The sequence below is a fragment of the Apiospora aurea genome (genome assembly GCF_038362705.1).
Source record: "Apiospora aurea strain CBS 24483 chromosome Unknown utg000005l_segment0_segment0, whole genome shotgun sequence".
In the NCBI taxonomy this organism is placed as follows: Eukaryota; Fungi; Ascomycota; class Sordariomycetes; order Amphisphaeriales; family Apiosporaceae; genus Apiospora; species Apiospora aurea.
Genome location: NW_027117392.1, coordinates 2,174,748 through 2,192,334, shown reverse-complemented (window position 1 = coordinate 2,192,334; position 17,587 = coordinate 2,174,748). Strand labels below are relative to the sequence as shown.

General features: G+C 55.5%; 7 protein-coding genes across 7 annotated transcripts; 4 read left to right on the top strand and 3 right to left on the bottom strand.

Annotated features, from left to right (window-relative positions):
• Positions 1–423: 423 nt before the first annotated feature.
• On the top strand, positions 424–1,414 carry PG986_007241 (tyrosine 3-monooxygenase/tryptophan 5-monooxygenase activation protein; the record flags this gene model as incomplete). Its single annotated transcript, XM_066843463.1, has 4 exons — positions 424–484; positions 559–1,107; positions 1,165–1,235; positions 1,292–1,414. 4 exons carry the CDS (start codon positions 424–426, stop codon positions 1,412–1,414), a joined length of 804 nt encoding a protein of 267 aa, XP_066699575.1.
• Positions 1,415–1,892: 478 nt separating this feature from the next.
• PG986_007240 (uncharacterized protein) lies at positions 1,893–2,711 on the bottom strand (the record flags this gene model as incomplete). Its single annotated transcript, XM_066843462.1, has 1 exon — positions 1,893–2,711. The coding sequence occupies one exon, from the start codon at positions 2,709–2,711 to the stop codon at positions 1,893–1,895; it is 819 nt and encodes a 272-aa protein (XP_066699574.1).
• A 726-nt stretch (positions 2,712–3,437) lies between these two features.
• On the bottom strand, positions 3,438–4,073 carry PG986_007239 (mitochondrial 54S ribosomal protein mL59; the record flags this gene model as incomplete). The annotated part of the gene is made up of 3 exons (XM_066843461.1): positions 3,438–3,478; positions 3,535–3,595; positions 3,697–4,073. 3 exons carry the CDS (start codon positions 4,071–4,073, stop codon positions 3,443–3,445), a joined length of 474 nt encoding a protein of 157 aa, XP_066699573.1. The 3' UTR covers positions 3,438–3,442.
• A 767-nt stretch (positions 4,074–4,840) lies between these two features.
• Positions 4,841–7,018, top strand: PG986_007238 (DEAD-domain-containing protein; the record flags this gene model as incomplete). The annotated part of the gene is made up of 1 exon (XM_066843460.1): positions 4,841–7,018. The coding sequence occupies one exon, from the start codon at positions 4,841–4,843 to the stop codon at positions 7,016–7,018; it is 2,178 nt and encodes a 725-aa protein (XP_066699572.1).
• A 624-nt stretch (positions 7,019–7,642) lies between these two features.
• PG986_007237 (uncharacterized protein) lies at positions 7,643–8,422 on the bottom strand (the record flags this gene model as incomplete). The annotated part of the gene is made up of 1 exon (XM_066843459.1): positions 7,643–8,422. The coding sequence occupies one exon, from the start codon at positions 8,420–8,422 to the stop codon at positions 7,643–7,645; it is 780 nt and encodes a 259-aa protein (XP_066699571.1).
• A 1,635-nt stretch (positions 8,423–10,057) lies between these two features.
• On the top strand, positions 10,058–11,504 carry PG986_007236 (Annexin A7; the record flags this gene model as incomplete). Its single annotated transcript, XM_066843458.1, has 2 exons — positions 10,058–11,152; positions 11,223–11,504. The coding sequence occupies 2 exons, from the start codon at positions 10,058–10,060 to the stop codon at positions 11,502–11,504; spliced, it is 1,377 nt and encodes a 458-aa protein (XP_066699570.1).
• A 1,070-nt stretch (positions 11,505–12,574) lies between these two features.
• Positions 12,575–16,964, top strand: PG986_007235 (ABC transporter; the record flags this gene model as incomplete). Its single annotated transcript, XM_066843457.1, has 2 exons — positions 12,575–16,633; positions 16,686–16,964. The coding sequence occupies 2 exons, from the start codon at positions 12,575–12,577 to the stop codon at positions 16,962–16,964; spliced, it is 4,338 nt and encodes a 1,445-aa protein (XP_066699569.1).
• Between the last annotated feature and the right edge of the window lie 623 nt (positions 16,965–17,587).

Here is a 17,587-nt window from a genome sequence, read left to right as displayed (position 1 = left end):
CGGGGGAAATTGGCCTTCACCTCCCTTTGTGACGTGCTTCTCGGTCAACCCGTCACTTCATTAGGCGCATCTTGCCAGAGTGTCAAGGGCAAGCGCCTGCGATCGCCTGCGATCGCCTGCTTCCATCCCCGGATTATTAGTTCTTGGGCGGCTGCTGCTGCTGAGGAAACCGAATGCCCATCTGCCCATCTGCCCCTACCTAATCCGCGTCTGGATTGATTGTTTCCACACACACACACACACACACTAGCCCTTTATCCCTTTTCCGACTCCATCAAGGCTTTGCGCACTTCCCCAACATCGTCAAACTCCATCATCTTTGCCATTGCCAATAGTCGCTTCAATCAGAGATACTCTGCTAACCGCGCTACTCCCACTTATAGTTCTCATTTCTGACTCAGTATCGACAGAAGCTCCGACAAGATGGGTCACGAAGATGCAGTGTACCTCGCCAAGCTCGCTGAGCAGGCCGAGCGCTACGAGGGTATGTTTCTCGCCGATCAGTCCCCAGTAGATCCCACGGCGTCGACCGGCCGATATGCTGACCACGGTCAATAGAGATGGTCGAGAACATGAAGGTTGTCGCCTCCGAGGATCGTGATCTGACGGTCGAGGAGCGCAACCTCCTCTCGGTCGCCTACAAGAACGTCATCGGTGCCCGCCGCGCTTCGTGGAGAATCGTCACCTCTATCGAGCAGAAGGAGGAGTCCAAGGGCAACTCATCTCAAGTCGGTCTTATCAAGGAGTACCGACAGAAGATTGAGGCCGAGCTTGCCAAGATCTGCGATGATATCCTCGAGGTTCTGGACGAGCACTTGATCCCGTCTGCTAAGTCCGGCGAGTCCAAGGTCTTCTACCACAAGATGAAGGGTGACTACCACCGTTACCTGGCCGAGTTCGCCATCGGTGACCGCCGCAAGGAGTCCGCCGACAAGTCGCTCGAGGCCTACAAGGCTGCCACCGAGGTCGCTCAGACCGAGCTTCCTCCCACTCACCCCATCCGTCTCGGTCTCGCCCTGAACTTCTCCGTTTTCTACTACGAGATTCTCAACGCTCCCGATCAGGCCTGCCATCTTGCCAAGCAGGCTTTCGATGATGCGATCGCCGGTGCGTAACGATACACAACTGTATGAAGATGATATACGCTGACATTCAATCATGCAGAACTCGACACGCTGAGCGAGGAGAGCTACAAGGATTCGACCCTCATCATGCAGTTGCTTCGAGACAACTTGGTAAGTAGCATCCAAATAAGGGACGTGGAACGCTTTGCTAATTTCTGTGTACGCAGACTCTCTGGACCTCGTCTGAGGCCGAGCCTTCAACTGAGGCATCAGCCGCCGCCACAGAGGCCGATAAGGGCGAGACTGCCGCTGCGGCTGCGCCTGCAGAGGAGCCTAAGGCTGCCGAGTAAAAGCTGTCCGTCGCTTGACCTTGTGATATTTAGAGGGGGAGGTACGGTGTCTTCGGAGTGCGGCTTGAAACCTCGTTACTTGAGATTCTGCATGCTTTTTTCTTTTTCGCGACTGCAAATACAAACAAGACCATGACTTTTGGGGATGGGGAATTGTCTCTTATCCTACGGGCAGAAGAGCTAAAGAACAGCTTTTGGAGGTTGATCACCGTATGCTTGCCTTTTAGACTCTAATGCAAACCCGTCTGGACAACAACAACAATGCAAGTAATCCACTGCAGAATTAGGCCTGCCAAATTCGGTGATTTAATGTTTTATGTATTCATTTGTGATTCGTTTGCAATCATTATAACTCATAGCTGAAGCCAACTAAATAAACACGCCCAAAATGCCAGAAACACACGCCAGATCCAGATCCAGATCCAGATCCAGACCTTTTCCCCGTAAAACGCCGATCTCAGATGGTCCCCAGGAAAATTCAGGAGCTCCCGGTCCTTGCGCCGGCACTCAAACCGACCCCTCCTCCGATGGAGATGCCAAAGCTGAATTTCCAGTTCCACCGCCCCGACTTGCCTTCATGACTACCTTGACTGACCGTCCGCTCCATCCCATTCGTCGTGTTGGTTTTGACGTCCCGACCGCCCTTGCTGGAACGCTGCTGTGGCGCAGGCGCAGGCGCGACGTCATCCTCGTCGTCCTCGTCATCCGTCACCTCCTCAAACAGCACCTTGAGCGACAGGCTGCAGCCGGAACACTCGACCATGAGCTCGCCGTCCTCGCCCGACTCCTCCAGGTCGTCCTCCCGGAACCGGAAGCCCCGCGACTGCCCGCAGCGGCAGGACCGGTAGTACATGCCGCGCTTGCCGTCCCAGGACAGGTCGTCGAGGTCGACGGTCTCTACGCCCGTCTTGAACTCGTGGTGCTGCTGGCTATGCTGGCTCCGGGTCGTGTTGTTGCCGTTCCCAGTCGACGACGAAGTAGTGGTTGATGTATGGGTAGAAGAAGTAGTGGTCCGGGTCTGCAGGGTCCGGGTGTATTCCCGGCGCTGCTTGGCGTCGCTGAGGACGGTGTAGGCGTGGGTGATCTGATCTACGGTATACAGGGCCGCCGGCGCCGGCGCCTGGGCCTTCGCGGCGGCGGCCTGCGGGTTCTTGTCCGGGTGGTACTTCAGCAGGGCGCGGCGGTAGGCCTGCTTCACGGACTTGGACGCCGTGGGTGGGTCCTGGCCCTGGAGAGACTGCGGGCTGAGGGCGAGGATGTCGAAGAGGGTCGGTTCCTTCTTCTTGGGTGGAGCCATGGCTGTGTATGTGTGTGTATGTTCTCCTTCTATTATCTTCCCTTGTTTTTGTATACGGCAACGATTTTTGTAGATCGGTCTCCAGCAGGCCAGTCTCTTACTGATACAAACGCGGGCTCTTTTTTTTTTCTCAATTGGGGGTCACAAGGGGGGTGGGTGGGATGGATATTTTGTTTCCTCTCCCGAGTAAGTCGGTACGCGAACCGATTTATAGAAGAGTCGTAAGCGAATAGGAAATCAGGCTTGCGGGAAACGGCGTGGTATCAGGTGAGGGGAATCAGGCAGCTGTGACGTTGAGGCTCGAGTAAGTGGGTGGGAGAAAGTTGGAAATCTTGGATGCCGGAAAGTTCTTGCGGGTCACGTGACTCTGGCAAGTCCGAAGCCCGTCGAGTAAGTTGCAAGCAAGTAAGTTGGCGAGGATACGCCAACACGCAGTTGGTTCGTCTGATGAAGAAGATCATTGGCAAGGAGAGGCTATGAAGGGACTCATCATGGGCGTTTGTTCTTGTGCATAGGTCAACAACGGGTATGTTGCACGGAGACGGTTGAGCAAACCTTGTCCCGTCATGGGGATAGGGCATTGGTTTCTTTCACAACACGCAGGACATGCACGTTGGGCGAGGATAGGGTTGATGTCCTTTGGCTCGTGGATTGATACATATTCATACAGTGGTCTTGGTACAGTCGTGAGATGTTGGTAATACAATTCGCTATATTCCGAATTGGCCTCCTTATCGGGGGAACTTCTTCCATCCACGTGTACCGGTCTGGTGGTAGTTAGTATGTTGTATGTAGGCAACCCAAGGGGCCTGGAAGTGCTTACTTTCCGCCATTCTCTGACCAACCTGGGCATACCCAACATGGCTGTTCTCCTCTTCTCCATCCTGGACGTGTTGTCAGTGCCATGCGATCGAGTATATGCAACAAGATATTTCCCAGGATGCCAATGATGCTGGCTGTCAGGTACTGCGGAACAACGACGTACTTGGTGGCCAGCATTCGCTCGTGCAGGTGACCCTTGACCTTCTGGCCGACACCGGTACCCTTGACCTGCAGGCCCTCCTCAACACGCTTCCGTATCCGCTCCTCGGTGCCCTTGTGGGTGAAGGGCATGAGCTCCTCGACGCCGGCGGAGCGGGCCAGCTTGACGAGCTCGGCCTGGCGGCGCAGGGAGAACTCCGGGTCCTGCCAGCGGCCGGTGACGGGGTGCTTGTGCGGGAGGAAGGGGTTGGCGGTCGCGCCGTCCTTGATCGTGTTGGCGGCCGTCGTCTTGGGCAGGATCTGCGTCGGCGGGTACTTGGCGAAGAAGCGCTGCAGCCGCGGGTGCAGCTGCTTGGCCAGCTCGACGTAGCGGCTCGTCATGGTGTGTGCGAGCGGGCGGTTACGTTGTTGGCGTGCTGTGGGTGCGAGGCGGGAAAGTCGACGACGACGAGCTGCTTCTTGGAATTCGATATGCAATGGCCAATTGCGCAAAGAAAGTCAAAGGCCTTTTGGGCCCCACTTGCCCAAGTACCGTACCCTGGACTTAGCCTGCAAGGGTGTGGTTGAAGAAGTGCCAGATGCGGGCCTCTGGTCCTTCTCCGACAGTCGCATCGAAGGAACTTGATTACAAGCCGCAGGCAACGCACGAAGTCGTTTTGTTTGCTATAGAAACCAGCTCAGATTTCTCTCCTGATGACAAACCAGAAGCACCTCCATAATCTGAAAACAAACAGTGCCGGTATAACCGTGCGCGACCGGCCCAGGAATTAGCTGCCGTAGCTACCTACCTCTTCTTATATGCCGAGCAGCTGTGGACCGTTGTCGCCGTCAAGGGGATAAACCTTGAGCATCCAGACCAGCACGATTTGCCTCGCTAATTCCAGAGTCGAGTTGGTCACCTCCTACAAAAAAATGGCATATTACCTATGTGCTGACCTAGGTGTTATAGTATACCTACTTGCAACATTAGTAAGTGTATACCTTCCTACGTACGGAGTCGAGGGAAGTGGCCGAGGTTTTGTCAATCAAAATAGTGGGGCCATGTCAGTTGTCGCGTTTTCTATCAGTTGGGTTCATTCCCTTTCAACACTTTGACCAAAACCCTACCAACTTCACCACCACCACCACCACCGCCGCCACTCTCAAACATGGCTGCCAACGGAACCAGTGGTAAGGCGAAAAGAGTGCCGATCGACATCGAACAACTGCTAGCCGAAAAGAAGGCCGCTGAAGAGGCTGCCAAAAAGCCACGCTTCCTCTCCAAGGCAGAACGCGAGCGCCTGGCGGCTGAGACGGCTCGCAAAGAAGAGGAGGAGCTGGAACAAAAGCGCAAGGCCACAGCTGGGCGCAACCGACTATGGGACGCTCGGGGCCAAAGCGAGGGCTACGGCCAACGAGATAACCGGAATCGTGACGCCGTCCCAACCGGCCCGCGTGCGATGCGCCACGGTGGTTCTTCCAACGATTATTCCAACTCCAATGGCGGCGACAAGTTGGGTCGGAATAGCCACTCAGGTCAACGGCCAGACCAACGCGGGGATCAGCGTGGAAACAACAAAGGAAACGGGAACACCGCTGGTCAGAAACGGCTTGCTCCCGAAGACGTGGACGCCGACATGATCCGAGCTCGCTACATGGGCCCAGAGCTGAACCAGTCGACCTTCTCGGCCCAGAAGAAGCGCAAACGCACCGGCGGCCAAAAATTCAACTTCGGCTGGAACGACGAGGAGGACACCAGCCAGGACTGGAACCCCGTTTACTCTAAACGAGTTGACCGCTACACCGGTCCCATGGTCTTTGATGGTCTGAACGATGCAGAAGTCGAGAAGGAATATCGAAGACGGGCGCGCATGTTGGAAGAGCGCGACCCTGAGCACGGAAAAGAGCGGGCCCGGCAGATGTTGGAACAGATGGAACGCCAGAAGGAGAAGTCCAAGAGCAAGCGCACACGCAACGACTGGAAATTCAAGGAGCTGGTGGACATGCGAGAGCGGGACTGGCGCATCTTCAAGGAAGAGTTCGGTATCGCTTCAAAGGGTGGGCATATTCCAGATCCGATGCGCCACTGGGGAGAGTCCGGCTTGCCTTCACACTTACTGCAAATCATCGACCAAGTCGGGTATACCGAGCCGACCCCCATTCAGCGAGCAGCCATACCAATTGCCCTACAGGCTCGCGATCTCATCGGTGTTGCTGCCACCGGTTCCGGAAAGACAGCTGCCTTCCTGCTACCCATGTTGGAGTATATCTCCCAGCTTCCAGCTTTGACTGAATACACCAAAGATGATGGTCCCTATGCGCTTATTATGGCGCCTACTCGAGAGCTGGTGCAGCAAATCGAGTCGGAAGCAAGGAAGTTTGCAACCCCATTGGGCCTCACTGTTGTGAGCTTGGTAGGTGGTCACGCCCTCGAAGAACAGGCGTTCGCCTTGCGGAACGGTGCTGAGATTATTGTGGCTACACCGGGTCGTCTGCTCGACTGTATCGAGCGCCGCCTACTAGTATTCTCGCAATGTTGTTACGTTGTCATGGATGAAGCAGATCGTATGATCGATATGGGTTTCGAAGAGCCCGTCAACAAGATTCTCTCGGCACTGCCCGTCACCAACGAGAAACCCGACACAGAGGATGCTGAGGACGCCAGCGTTATGCGACGTCTCCTGAGTGCGAAAGACCGTTACCGTCAGACCATGATGTACACAGCCACTATGCCTCCAGCGGTCGAAAAGATTGCCAAGCAGTACCTGCGCCGTCCAGCTACAGTCACCATTGGTAACATTGGCGAGGCCGTGGAGACCGTTGAACAGCGCGTTGAATTTGTTAGTGGCGAGGATCGTCGCAAGCAGCGCCTCCGTGAGATCCTGCTCAACGGTGGCTTCGCACCCCCCATCATCGTCTTCGTCAACGTCAAGCGCAACTGTGACTCCGTAGCTCGTGAAGTGCAGAATATGGGCTTCAGCGCCGCCTCGCTCCATGGATCCAAGACCCAGCAGCAGCGTGAGGAAGCTCTTGCGTCGATCCGTTCAGGGGCTAAGCAGGTCCTGGTCGCAACAGATCTGGCGGGTCGTGGTCTCGATGTCCCCGATGTGAGTCTTGTCGTCAACTTCAACATGGCATCGTCGATCGAGGCATATACCCATCGTATCGGTCGTACTGGTCGTGCGGGCAAGAGCGGTGTTGCCATCACCTTCCTGGGCAGCGAGGATAACGACGTCATGTACGATCTCAAGCAAATGCTCAGTAAGAGCAGTATCAGCCGCGTGCCCGAGGAGTTGCGACGTCACGAGGCAGCTCAGCAGAAGCCGGCAGCTAGGGGTAGTAGGTAGAGGAGACAAGGAAGAGAGGCATTTATGGTGATTATACCCAGGCGTACGTACAAAGAGTATAGATGCAGCAGTAGGTACCGTAGCAGGCTAGGCTGGCTGAAATAAAGCGTGAAATTGCAGTATCAATATCTGGAAATATGCATATGCAACATGCGGTTTTTACTAAGCGGTTCATTGGTTGTTCTTGGACACTTCAGGTCATGGCATCCGACGTGTAGTAACCGTCCAGGCAGTCGATACCGACATGACTATTCCAACTGATCAGGTCTGTTTATGGCAGTTTCTTGCCTGCCCTTGAACGCTTTCCACTTACGCAATGGGTTGCAACAACCACGAACCAAGCCAACTGGCCGTCCACTTTGCAATCATCTTTGCCAGCCGGAAGATATTTCGTGACAACCGAATGTGAAGCAGCAAAGCTGCGTATTGATAGTATTATTAGGTGACTTTCGTCTTCTATGAGTAAGTACTAAGGGGCTCGTCCACCCGTGAATTTTCCATTCCTGGCACATTATCATTTACGTAAGGCCCTCTTTACGGAGCCACTGATCGTAATCATACAAACTATTGCGTCGTGAACTACTATCCTCTCCAGTTTAGCTTCAGAAGTGGATGCGACATCCTTCATAGGGCGGCAAAACGACGAAGGTAAGCTCCCGTGCCGTTCCAGGCCGGATAGCTGGTATGCCATTGGCCATCGTCGTACGTCCTGGTCGATGAGAAGCTGGTAGTAGGAGCGGTGGTGATGGTTGAACTTGACAACGATACTGCCGGGGACGAGGCAGCCAAGCTCGTTGATATTGTTGACATGGTGGCTGAGGGGGTGGTGGGAACAGGCGCTACTAGCGTTGTGCTTGGGTTGCTTGTGCTGGTAGGGCTGGATGGAAGGGCTGTAGACGTCTCCTCCTGTGTTGAGACTGGGCTGCTTGTGCTGCTGGGGTTGGTAAGGCTAGGTAGGAGAGATGTGGTGGTCTCCTGTGTACTTGTTGGTGGGCGGGCTGTGCTGGTTGGGCTGGATGGGGTGGATGTGGCCGTCTCTTGCGTTGTGATTGCCGTTGCCGTTGCCGTTGCCGTCGTTGTTGTTGTTGTTGCTGCTGGCGGTGGCGGAGGCGGAGGCGGCACGACCGTGGTTGTTGATATCTTTGGTTCAGCCGTAATGGTTGTTGGCCGGGGGTCGACAACCGAGACCACCTTTGTTGTGACGGACGGCGTCGCCTTTGTCACCACCACAGTATCCGTGACCGTCGGCTCCGAGTGGACGACCGTCTTGGTCTCCACCACTGTGGTTGGGGGCGTCGGCTGGTCGCCGTTCTCGTTGTTGTCACCTCCGTCAATGGGCACCACCGAATACGTTGCCCTCGGCGCCAATTGCGGCGATGACGGTGATTCAGCCCCCGCGGCCATTGCAAGAAGGGCAGAGCAGAAGAAGTTTGAAACGAAGTAGACAGGGCCAACAGAAGAGACAAAGACAGGCTCGACTTCATCTTGAAGTGTTGGGCTTAGGACAGCCTCACGAAAGGGGCTTATATATAAAAATAGTAAGAATAATAGTAAGGGGTACTTCTTCTTCTTCTACTACACGCAGTGAAAGAAAGACCAGTGGTAGGTCGGCAGAGAATTGAAGGGAGGCGGGGTCTTGCACCTTACAGCTAGCTGGTGGACTTGGCGTGGTGGAAGGGCAAACTGCAGGATGGAGCAAGGAGCAAGGAGCAGAGAAAGGACCTACCGTTTTGTTCCTTTCTTTCCTACTGGACGAGTGGGACTATATGAGGGGACACGGCATTTGCTGAAACTATTCAGAAGGCTGGAGTCGACGAAACTGGATTTCGGCAAGGTGTTGGCTGGTTGGATCTGGGATATTCGCGGGTGGTTGGGCGTCACATCGCGAAATGCCAGGAGCACTCATTCCCTGATTGGCAGGGCAAATAATGGTTGGCCTTGGTGCTTGGCCTGAGGTGCCGGCAGCCAACCACCCGTTTCCAGGGCGTACAGCGGCTATCTCACCTTGTGCCTGGCATTAACCAACCTTACTCCGCATTCTCTAGGTACTTGACTTTAGGTACATGTAGGTATATGTAAGTAGGTACACCTGAGGTGCATTGCTTTTCTTCTTTATCTGGTCATGTTCTTGCGCAAACAGAAGCCCTTCAATGTTCCCTCCTGGTGTGTGATTTGACTTGGCTATTGATTTCCACCGCGATGAAATGCCCCGAAAGAATGGGAGCCTGTGGCTGTGTTAGTCCCCGGCCAGCGGCCAGCCTGCCAGCGCTGTTGTTTTAGCGCCAGATCAGATGGGCCTGTTTGTTCAGCGGACTGCAGGGGTTCCGCCCTCTCTTTGTTTCCCATCGCGAGATGAGATGATCAAGCCCGGCGCGACGGGAGGATACGACCTAGGCAAGCTTGAAGTTTGACGCGCCCCCTCCCCCTGGGGTGGTTGTCGAGGGCTAAGGTTAGGTTGATCGGAAACGAAACATGACACAAACCTCAACTCTCCAACAGCATTGCAAATACATACATGCTCTTGCAAGAACACACGCAGCATCAGCCACAGACTGTGCCCCAGATATCCTCTCGACTGTGGGGTGAGGCAAATGACGTTTTTTTCCGATGCTCCGCCACGGCTCAGCTTTCTCTCTGCCTAACCTTAGATTACCTAGTCCAGAAGATGCCTGCCCAGCGTACTGACACTTTTGACATGAGTTTGTGGTAGACTGCGGCCTCTTACGTAGCCCGAAATCATCCCAATACAAACTCTGTATCCAAAGGATCCCTTTACCGCCTGGTTAGGTGGCATAGCCTCTCTGTGGCGGGTGCATTGCGCAAGCAGCGAAGTGATTGCTGCATCTATAAGATATAACATACCCCTCCACGCCGTACTCATCACCGTCCCCGTCTGTCCTCCTTTGTTCCCCCACTTATATACCCTTTTCGCCCCCCCAACACACTGCAATCTCGCTCCTATTGGGACTTGTTATCCTTCATCCTCTGATTATCAGCCATACAGTATACACGTGCATACGCTCTATCCTGGCATCGTCTATGTCGTATAATCAGTATCCTGGCTACGGCCAACAAGGCTACGGCGCGCCGCCGCCGGGTGGTCCACCTCAGCCCTACCCTCCACAAGGCTATCCTCCGCAACAACAAGGAGGCTACTACCCGCCTCCCGCTGGCCAGCCTCCCTACGGAGCGCCGCCGCCGCCACAATCGCCGTTCGGCGCTCCTCCTCCCGGGCAAGGACAGTATGGTGCACCACCACCTCAGCCATATTCCCCAGGTTACCCCCCACCGCAGCAGCAGCAAGGGGGCTACTACCCGCCTCCTGCCGTTCAACAACCGCCACCATACGGTGTTCCTCCACCCTCACATTCACCCTATGGTCCTCCGCCGGGGCAGTATGGTGCGCCGCCCCCACAGCCGCCGCCTCCACAGCACTACGGCCCGCCAACGCCGCCATCCTTGGGCTATGGTCCGCCGCAAATCATACAGTGGAACGCAGACTTCGACGCGCAGGCGCTACACCGGGCCATGAAAGGATTCGGCACCAACGAGCAGTTGCTCATCGATGTGCTGCATAACAAGGACCCGCTGCAGATCGAGGCGCTCAAGCCGGCCTACTTCCGCGTCGATGGCCGGAAGACGCTCGAGGGTGCCATCCGCGACGAGACCAGCGGCTACTTCCAAAAGGGCCTCATAGCCATCGTCCAGGGACCGCTTCTTCATGACTGCCACCTCCTGTACGACGCCATGAAGGGCCTGGGCACCAACGAAAAGGTCCTCAACGACGTCCTGCTCGGCCGGTCCAATGCCGATATACAGGCCATCAAGGGCAAGTTCCAGCAGGTCTTCAACGTGTCGCTGGAGAGCATGATCAAGGGGGACCTGTCCTTGAAGACGGAGCGGCACTTCCTCATTGTGCTCGGGGCCACGCGCGCCGAGGACAGCGCGCCGTTGATACCTCAGGAGATCGACCGGGACGTGGATGCCATCTATGACGCGACCGAGGGTATGGTCGGCACAGACGAGATGAAGGTGTGCTCGATCTTGAGCACGCGCAACGACAACCACATTCGGGCCATTGCGCACACGTACGAGCAGAAATACCGGAGGCGACTGGATGATGTCATTCGCAAGGTAGGTGGAGTATGCAGTATTACTGGTTCCTTTGCATGCTCGTGTCTTGTGTACTAACACCCTTGGCTAGGAATTCAGTGGTCACATGGAGGATGCTCTCCTGTTCCAGCTCCGGCACGCCGCGGACAAGTACATGCATGCGGCGGCACTTCTAGAGGACTCGATGGCGGGCCTGGGTACGAAAGACCACCTGCTCGTGAGCAGGGTGATACGGTACCACTGGTCGCCCGAGATGATGGCGAACGTGAAGGGCGCCTACAAGCAAAGATACAAGGAGAGTCTGTACACGCGCATCAAGGGCGAGACGAGCGGGGACTACAGGAGGTTGATGCTTGCTTGTGTGGGCGAATGAGGACGGGATTTTCTGGTTGCGTAATCGTGATACCCTGGGGATACAATGGTGCAACTGGGATACCTTTTGAGGGCAGATTAGTCCGGGTTTACTTATTTATTTATGATTATACGAATTCATCACCATCAGCATCACCATCGTTTTCTTCTGGCTGTGAAATCGGCATCCATCTATCTTAACTAGGGTTCTGCAGTGAATGAAGTCTAACGAAACTGAAGTGATGATACATGAAGCGCAGAGTAGACTATCTGGACAATCTATCGTGACAATACTAACAAACAAGGAGATCAGACGTCGGGTTTCCGATACCGGTATTCGGAACCAAGCGTGCCGGCGGCTCCCTCGACTGAATGCACTCCACCCCGCAATGCCGACAAGGTCGGTCAAGTACGGCTCAAGCCAGTGTTTTTTCAACACATGACAGTCAGTTGGCCTACGTACGTGCGTGCCTCTTATGCTGTGCATACATTTGATGTATTCATTGCTCCGCAGGTGAGTGGGTGTTGCATATTAGTTTGGGTATTGATGTAGAGAGGTCCGAACATTGAAAGAGAGCCATGGTCGGGTTAGAGTACGTGCTGCAAAGCAACCCCGGAAGTGTGCCTACTGCGGGCAGCAGGAAGGGACGCCGCAGGTAGGTGCGGTGTGTCTCTCTTTCCCTTTCTGGAGGCAAGGTGATCATCGCGCCTTCTCCACTTACTCGCTCGAGCATGGGTCGACGGTTGGCATGCAAGGCGAAGGCAAGGCTAAACAAAAGTAGAGCACTCAATACATAGCATGGCATACTTCCAATGCTACTAGTAACGACTACTAGTCAGCTTGGCTCGACATTATCTGATGCCCTTTTCTTTTCTTCTTTTTCTTGTCTACCTCCCTCACACCTGTACTTTCTCCCTGCGTGCTCTATCTACCCCCCCCACTTTGGATAGCCTCGATGCCATACATATAATAGAGTTGCTGTATCCCATGGTCCTCAGCATCGTGTGGATACTAGAGCCTATCTCCGTTATGGTTTTGTCTTTGGGGGGGAACTGGAGATGATTATATGTAGAGAGACAAAACTGTTCGCCATGGATTCTACTTCTCTATACACCTTTGCACACCAACAGAGTGTTCTGCATTCTTCTTTTGGAGCCCTGCAGAACATGGACCTTTCCCAGAGCTCGATGGCCCAGGCCGCCGTGGCCGGAGGCTTGGCCTTGGTCTACATAGGCTCCAGGCTGCTCCCTGCCAGGCCACTATGGCTTCAGATCTTCGCCAAAGAGTATACCGAAAAAGAGGCTCTTGTAAAGAGGCCATGGACGTTCAACGCATTCGCTCTCACACTTATATCTATAACAGGCCTGGGTGCAACTGTCGCTTCGGCTATAGGCCCTCCCCCCAATACGTGGAGGTGGTTCGAGATCGCACCTTGGGTGGTTTCGATAATCCTCACCCTCGTCCAACGGCCGCGGAAGACGCCCAAGACGATTCTCCTCTTGTTCCTGACAAGCCTTGTCGGGACCGTGGTGGCTTCCATAGCGACACAGACGAGAGCAGACCGGACCAGTATCCTGCATCTCGGCGAAATATGCATCGCGCTGGGTGGCATCGCCGTTATCCTCTCCATGCCCATGAGAGATCCCCTCCTCGGCAATGCGGGCATTGCGGGAAAATCCGATGCTGCCACTGTCGAGCTTCGCAGCCCCGAAGACGATGTGACTCTGTGGCAATGGATGTCGGTGTCCTGGCTGAAACCTCTCTTGAGAAAGGGCTACAGGAAGCAACTGGACGATGGCGATGTCTGGCTGCTGCCGTATGAGTTTCAACACGACCGGCTGCACCAGCTGTTTGGGGCCCTCCAGGGCTCGCTGATCAAGCGCCTCATGGTCGCCAACGGCCTCGACTTGATTATCATCACCGTCCTCGCCCTCGTCGAATCGGCCGCCAACTTGGGAACCCCGATGCTGCTCCAGCGTCTGTTGGCCTCTATACAGAGCGCGACGTCGCCGAGAGAGCTGTCCATTGCCTTCGCAGTGGCCATCTTGGCCGTGCGGCTGGTGGCCAGCCAGTCGGGCGTGTTCTCCCTGTGGTATTGCCGTCGCGCTTACGAGAGGTCTCGCGGGGAGATGATCACCAGTATCTACGCCAAGACTCTGACCAGGAAATCTCAAGGCTTCACGCCCGACGAGAAGGACCCATCGCATGTCAATGGGAACGAACTGAACGGGGAAGAGCCGGAACCGGGATGGTTCGCCCGACTACTAGCCCGCCTCCCGTGGCGCAAGAAGGATGTCAAATATAGTCCGATCAAGGCAGCGCCGCCACCGGCTACCATGGGCAAGATTCTCAACCTCATGAGGAACGACTGTTATGAAATTGCCCAGAGGTTTTGGGAATTTGGAAGTCTCTTTACCAAACCACTGCAGTTCCTCGTCTCGCTGGGTCTCTTGTGGCTTCTTCTGGGATGGTCCTGCCTTGTAGGCATCGCTTGGGTCGTCCTCGTCCAGATCATGAACGCCCTGTTCGTCCGACGACTAATCGTCAACGAGCGGCTTAGGCGAGCTGCCACAGACAAGCGACTTCAGGCCACGTCCCAGTTTGTAGAAGCGATCCGCCATCTACGATGGTATGATTGGCAATCCGAGTGGCTTAAACGTATCATGGAGCAACGGAACAACGAGCTCTTCCTGAAGATTGTCACTGGGCTCTGGACTGTCGGCATCTCGACTATCAACATTTCGGCCGGCATGCTGTTCCCCGTTGCCAGCTTCTTCGCTTACACATATCTTGCCAAGCAGTCCTTGACGGTCGATATCGCTTTCCCAGCCCTCCAGCTTTTCAGCATGCTCGAGACCAGTCTACGGGAATTACCGGACCTGATCACCGTCCTTCTCAACGCGTCTGTCGCCATCGAACGACTCGAGTCGTTCATGCGCGAGTCTGACAAGGAAGAAGGAGAATCGTCGTTGATGCCGGAAGACATCGAGTTTCGCGACGCCTCTCTGTCATGGCCTGGGATGCACAATACCGTCCTGTCCGATCTTAATCTGCGCTTCCCGACCGGGCTGACGGTAGTATATGGGCAGGTGGGCGCGGGTAAGACCGCTCTACTTCAAGGCATCCTCGGTGAACTGGATCAGAAGACAGGCGATGCCGTGCTGCCGACTGAGATGATCGGCTACTGTGCCCAGGCACCCTGGCTACAGAACATGAACATCCGCGAGAACATCCTGTTCTGCGCCCCCTACGAGCCGGAACGATACCGAAAGGTTCTGGAGGCTTGCGCCTTGACCCAGGACCTCGCCGGCTTCAAACATGGAGATCTGACAGACATCGGCGAGGGAGGCGTAGGTCTCTCTGGAGGCCAAAAGGCCCGCGTCGCCTTGGCCAGAGCCGTATATAGCCGGTCACGAATCCTGCTTCTCGACGACCCCCTGGCGCCCTTGGACCATAATACCGCCGAGTCGATCGTCCAGAAGCTCTTCCGAGGACCCTTGTTCGAGAACAGGACCATTATTCTGGTCACTCACCGGATCGATCTGTGCATTCACTTGGCGGATCAAGCTGTCGAGATACACGACGGGAAAGCCCGCGTGCTGCAGCCGGGTGAGGTGCCGCAGAATGTCATTGAATCCGAACACAACCTGGCCGAAGGTGAAGAGGACCAGCATTCGGCTGATGCTGTTGCCGAGGTCGATGCTGCCATCCCCGACAAGTTCATCGAGGAGGAATACCGCAAGGACGGCGGCGTTGTCTTATCCGTATACTGGACGTACATCAAAGCCGGTAAGCTGTACTTGTGGGCCGGTCTGATCTCCCTCTTCGCCCTTCTCCGCTTCAGTAGGCTCTTCAGCGACTGGTTCCTGAAAGCCTGGACAGAGGCCTACAAGAAGGACCAAGCCCATGGCGGCTCAGTGCAGACAAGCGCACAACTGGATGATAGTTTTGGCTCTGGTTTGTTCAAGAACTTGCCGAACCCTCAAGACGATGTGAGCCCCTGGCTGTTCGGGTACCTGGCGATTGGTCTGCTGAACACGCTGGTGTTTACCTTCGCCTCTTGCAATCTGCTTTTGATCTTATACATCGCCGCCAAGAGCTTATTCATCAGGGTCCTCGACAAAGTCAGCAATGCCACGTTCCGGTTCTACGATGTTACGCCAGTAGGCCGTCTGATGAACCGATTGACGTCAGACATCGGCATGCTGGACGGCGGCGTCATCGGCCCCTTGCAGAACTTCGCCTTCAACCTCCTGACCTTCCTCAGCTGTCTGGCGGTCATCGCTGCCGCCACGCCGCTCTTCTTCTTCTTCGCGCTGCTCATGACGGCCGGTTTCGTCTACTTCTTCCTCGAGTTCCTGCCGACGTCACAGAGCCTGCGTCGGCTCGAGATGGTCTCGCTCAGCCCGCTCATGTCCAACTTTGGCATCCTGCTCGAAGGGCTCGCCACCATCCGCGCCTTCCGCTCCCAGACGCACTTCCAGAACCGCAACATTGTCATCGTGGACGCCTTCCAGAAGATGGACCACTTCTACTGGAGCCTGCAGGCCTGGCTGCAGTACCGCTTCGACACGCTCTCGGCCTTTGCCACCTTTGCCCTGACCCTCATCGCCCTGCACCGCGGGCTCAGCCCGGGCCTCACTGCCTTCGTCCTCCTCACCGCCGCCCGCTTCGTCGAGGCCACCCACGCCCTCTGCAAGCAGTACGGCCAGCTCCAGATGGACTTCGTCTCGGTCGAGCGCGTCGTCGAGCTCCTCGACCTCGAGGAGGAGTCCAGCGGCGACCTCATGCCCCCCGCCGCCTGGCCCGCGTACGGTGACGCCATCGAGTTCGACGCCGTCACCATGCGCTACGCGCCGCACCTCGCCCCATCGCTCTCTGACGTCTCCTTCACCATCCCCGGCGGCGCCACCTGCGCCGTCCTCGGCCGCACGGGGTCTGGCAAGTCGACCATGGCCCTGGCGCTGCTGGCCACGCTCAAGCCGGCCGCGGGTCGCATCCGCGTCGGCGGGCTCGACCTCGCCGACGTCGACGTGCACACGTGGCGGCAGCGCATCAGCTTCGTCGCGCAGGACCCCGTCCTGTTCCCCGGCACGCTGCGCCAGAACCTCGACCCACTGCACGAGCACGGCGACGACGAGTGCGTCGGGGTCCTGCGCCGTGTCCTGGGGGGCGGACTGGTCCCTGCGCTCGCACGTCGAGGCCGGCGGCAAGAACCTTAGCCAGGGCCAGCGGCAACTCGTCGGCATCGGCCGCGCCGTGCTGCGGCGCAGCCCCGTCGTCGTGCTCGACGAGGCGACGGCCTCGATCGATAAGAAGACGGCCATGGCCATCCAGGAGGTTCTGCGCGACGAGCTCCGGCAGAGCACCGTGATTACCATTGCGCACCGGCTCGAGGTCGTCAAGGATGTGGATTACTTTATCCGGTTGGATAATGGGCGGGTTGTCGAGTTTGGACCGGCTCGGAATCAGCTTGGGTAACGTGATAACGAAAGGAATGATGATGAGCCCTCCTTTCTATGGGGACTATATTTTCTTGGGTATACTTGATGATGGACTTTTATATATCCATGGGTATATATATAAAGAGGCATTACACAACATTTATATGCTGGGGTAGCTCTTTGTCGGTAACATAGCAAGCAGAGTGAGTAGATATCGTTTCTTGAAAAATATAAATTTTTAGTATACGATTACTATACACTCTCACCCCCTACGCGGAAAAAGCACATGGTATTAGGTGCAGGAAATCGGGATTCAAAACGATTTGCCTCTCTGCCCGTATCCATTGCCCCCAACGTATCGCGATACATATAGACATACCATACCCTACAGGATGAACTGGCCGTTTCCTCATGGACAGCTAGACAGTGAAAAAAGGTGTCCTCGTGTCGCGTACCCGACCTATTAGACCGGTGGTCGGGTGTCTCTACATAACCATCACTCTTCAACTTTTAGACACTAAACAAATAACAAGAAAAAATGCCGAAGTACTCGTAATAGTAGGTATCGAATAAGAAAACAAGAGGAAACAGTATGTTCTGTCACAACACATCTGGAAGAGACGGCAACGAAGAAAAAAAAAACCAGAAGAAAAAAAAGTC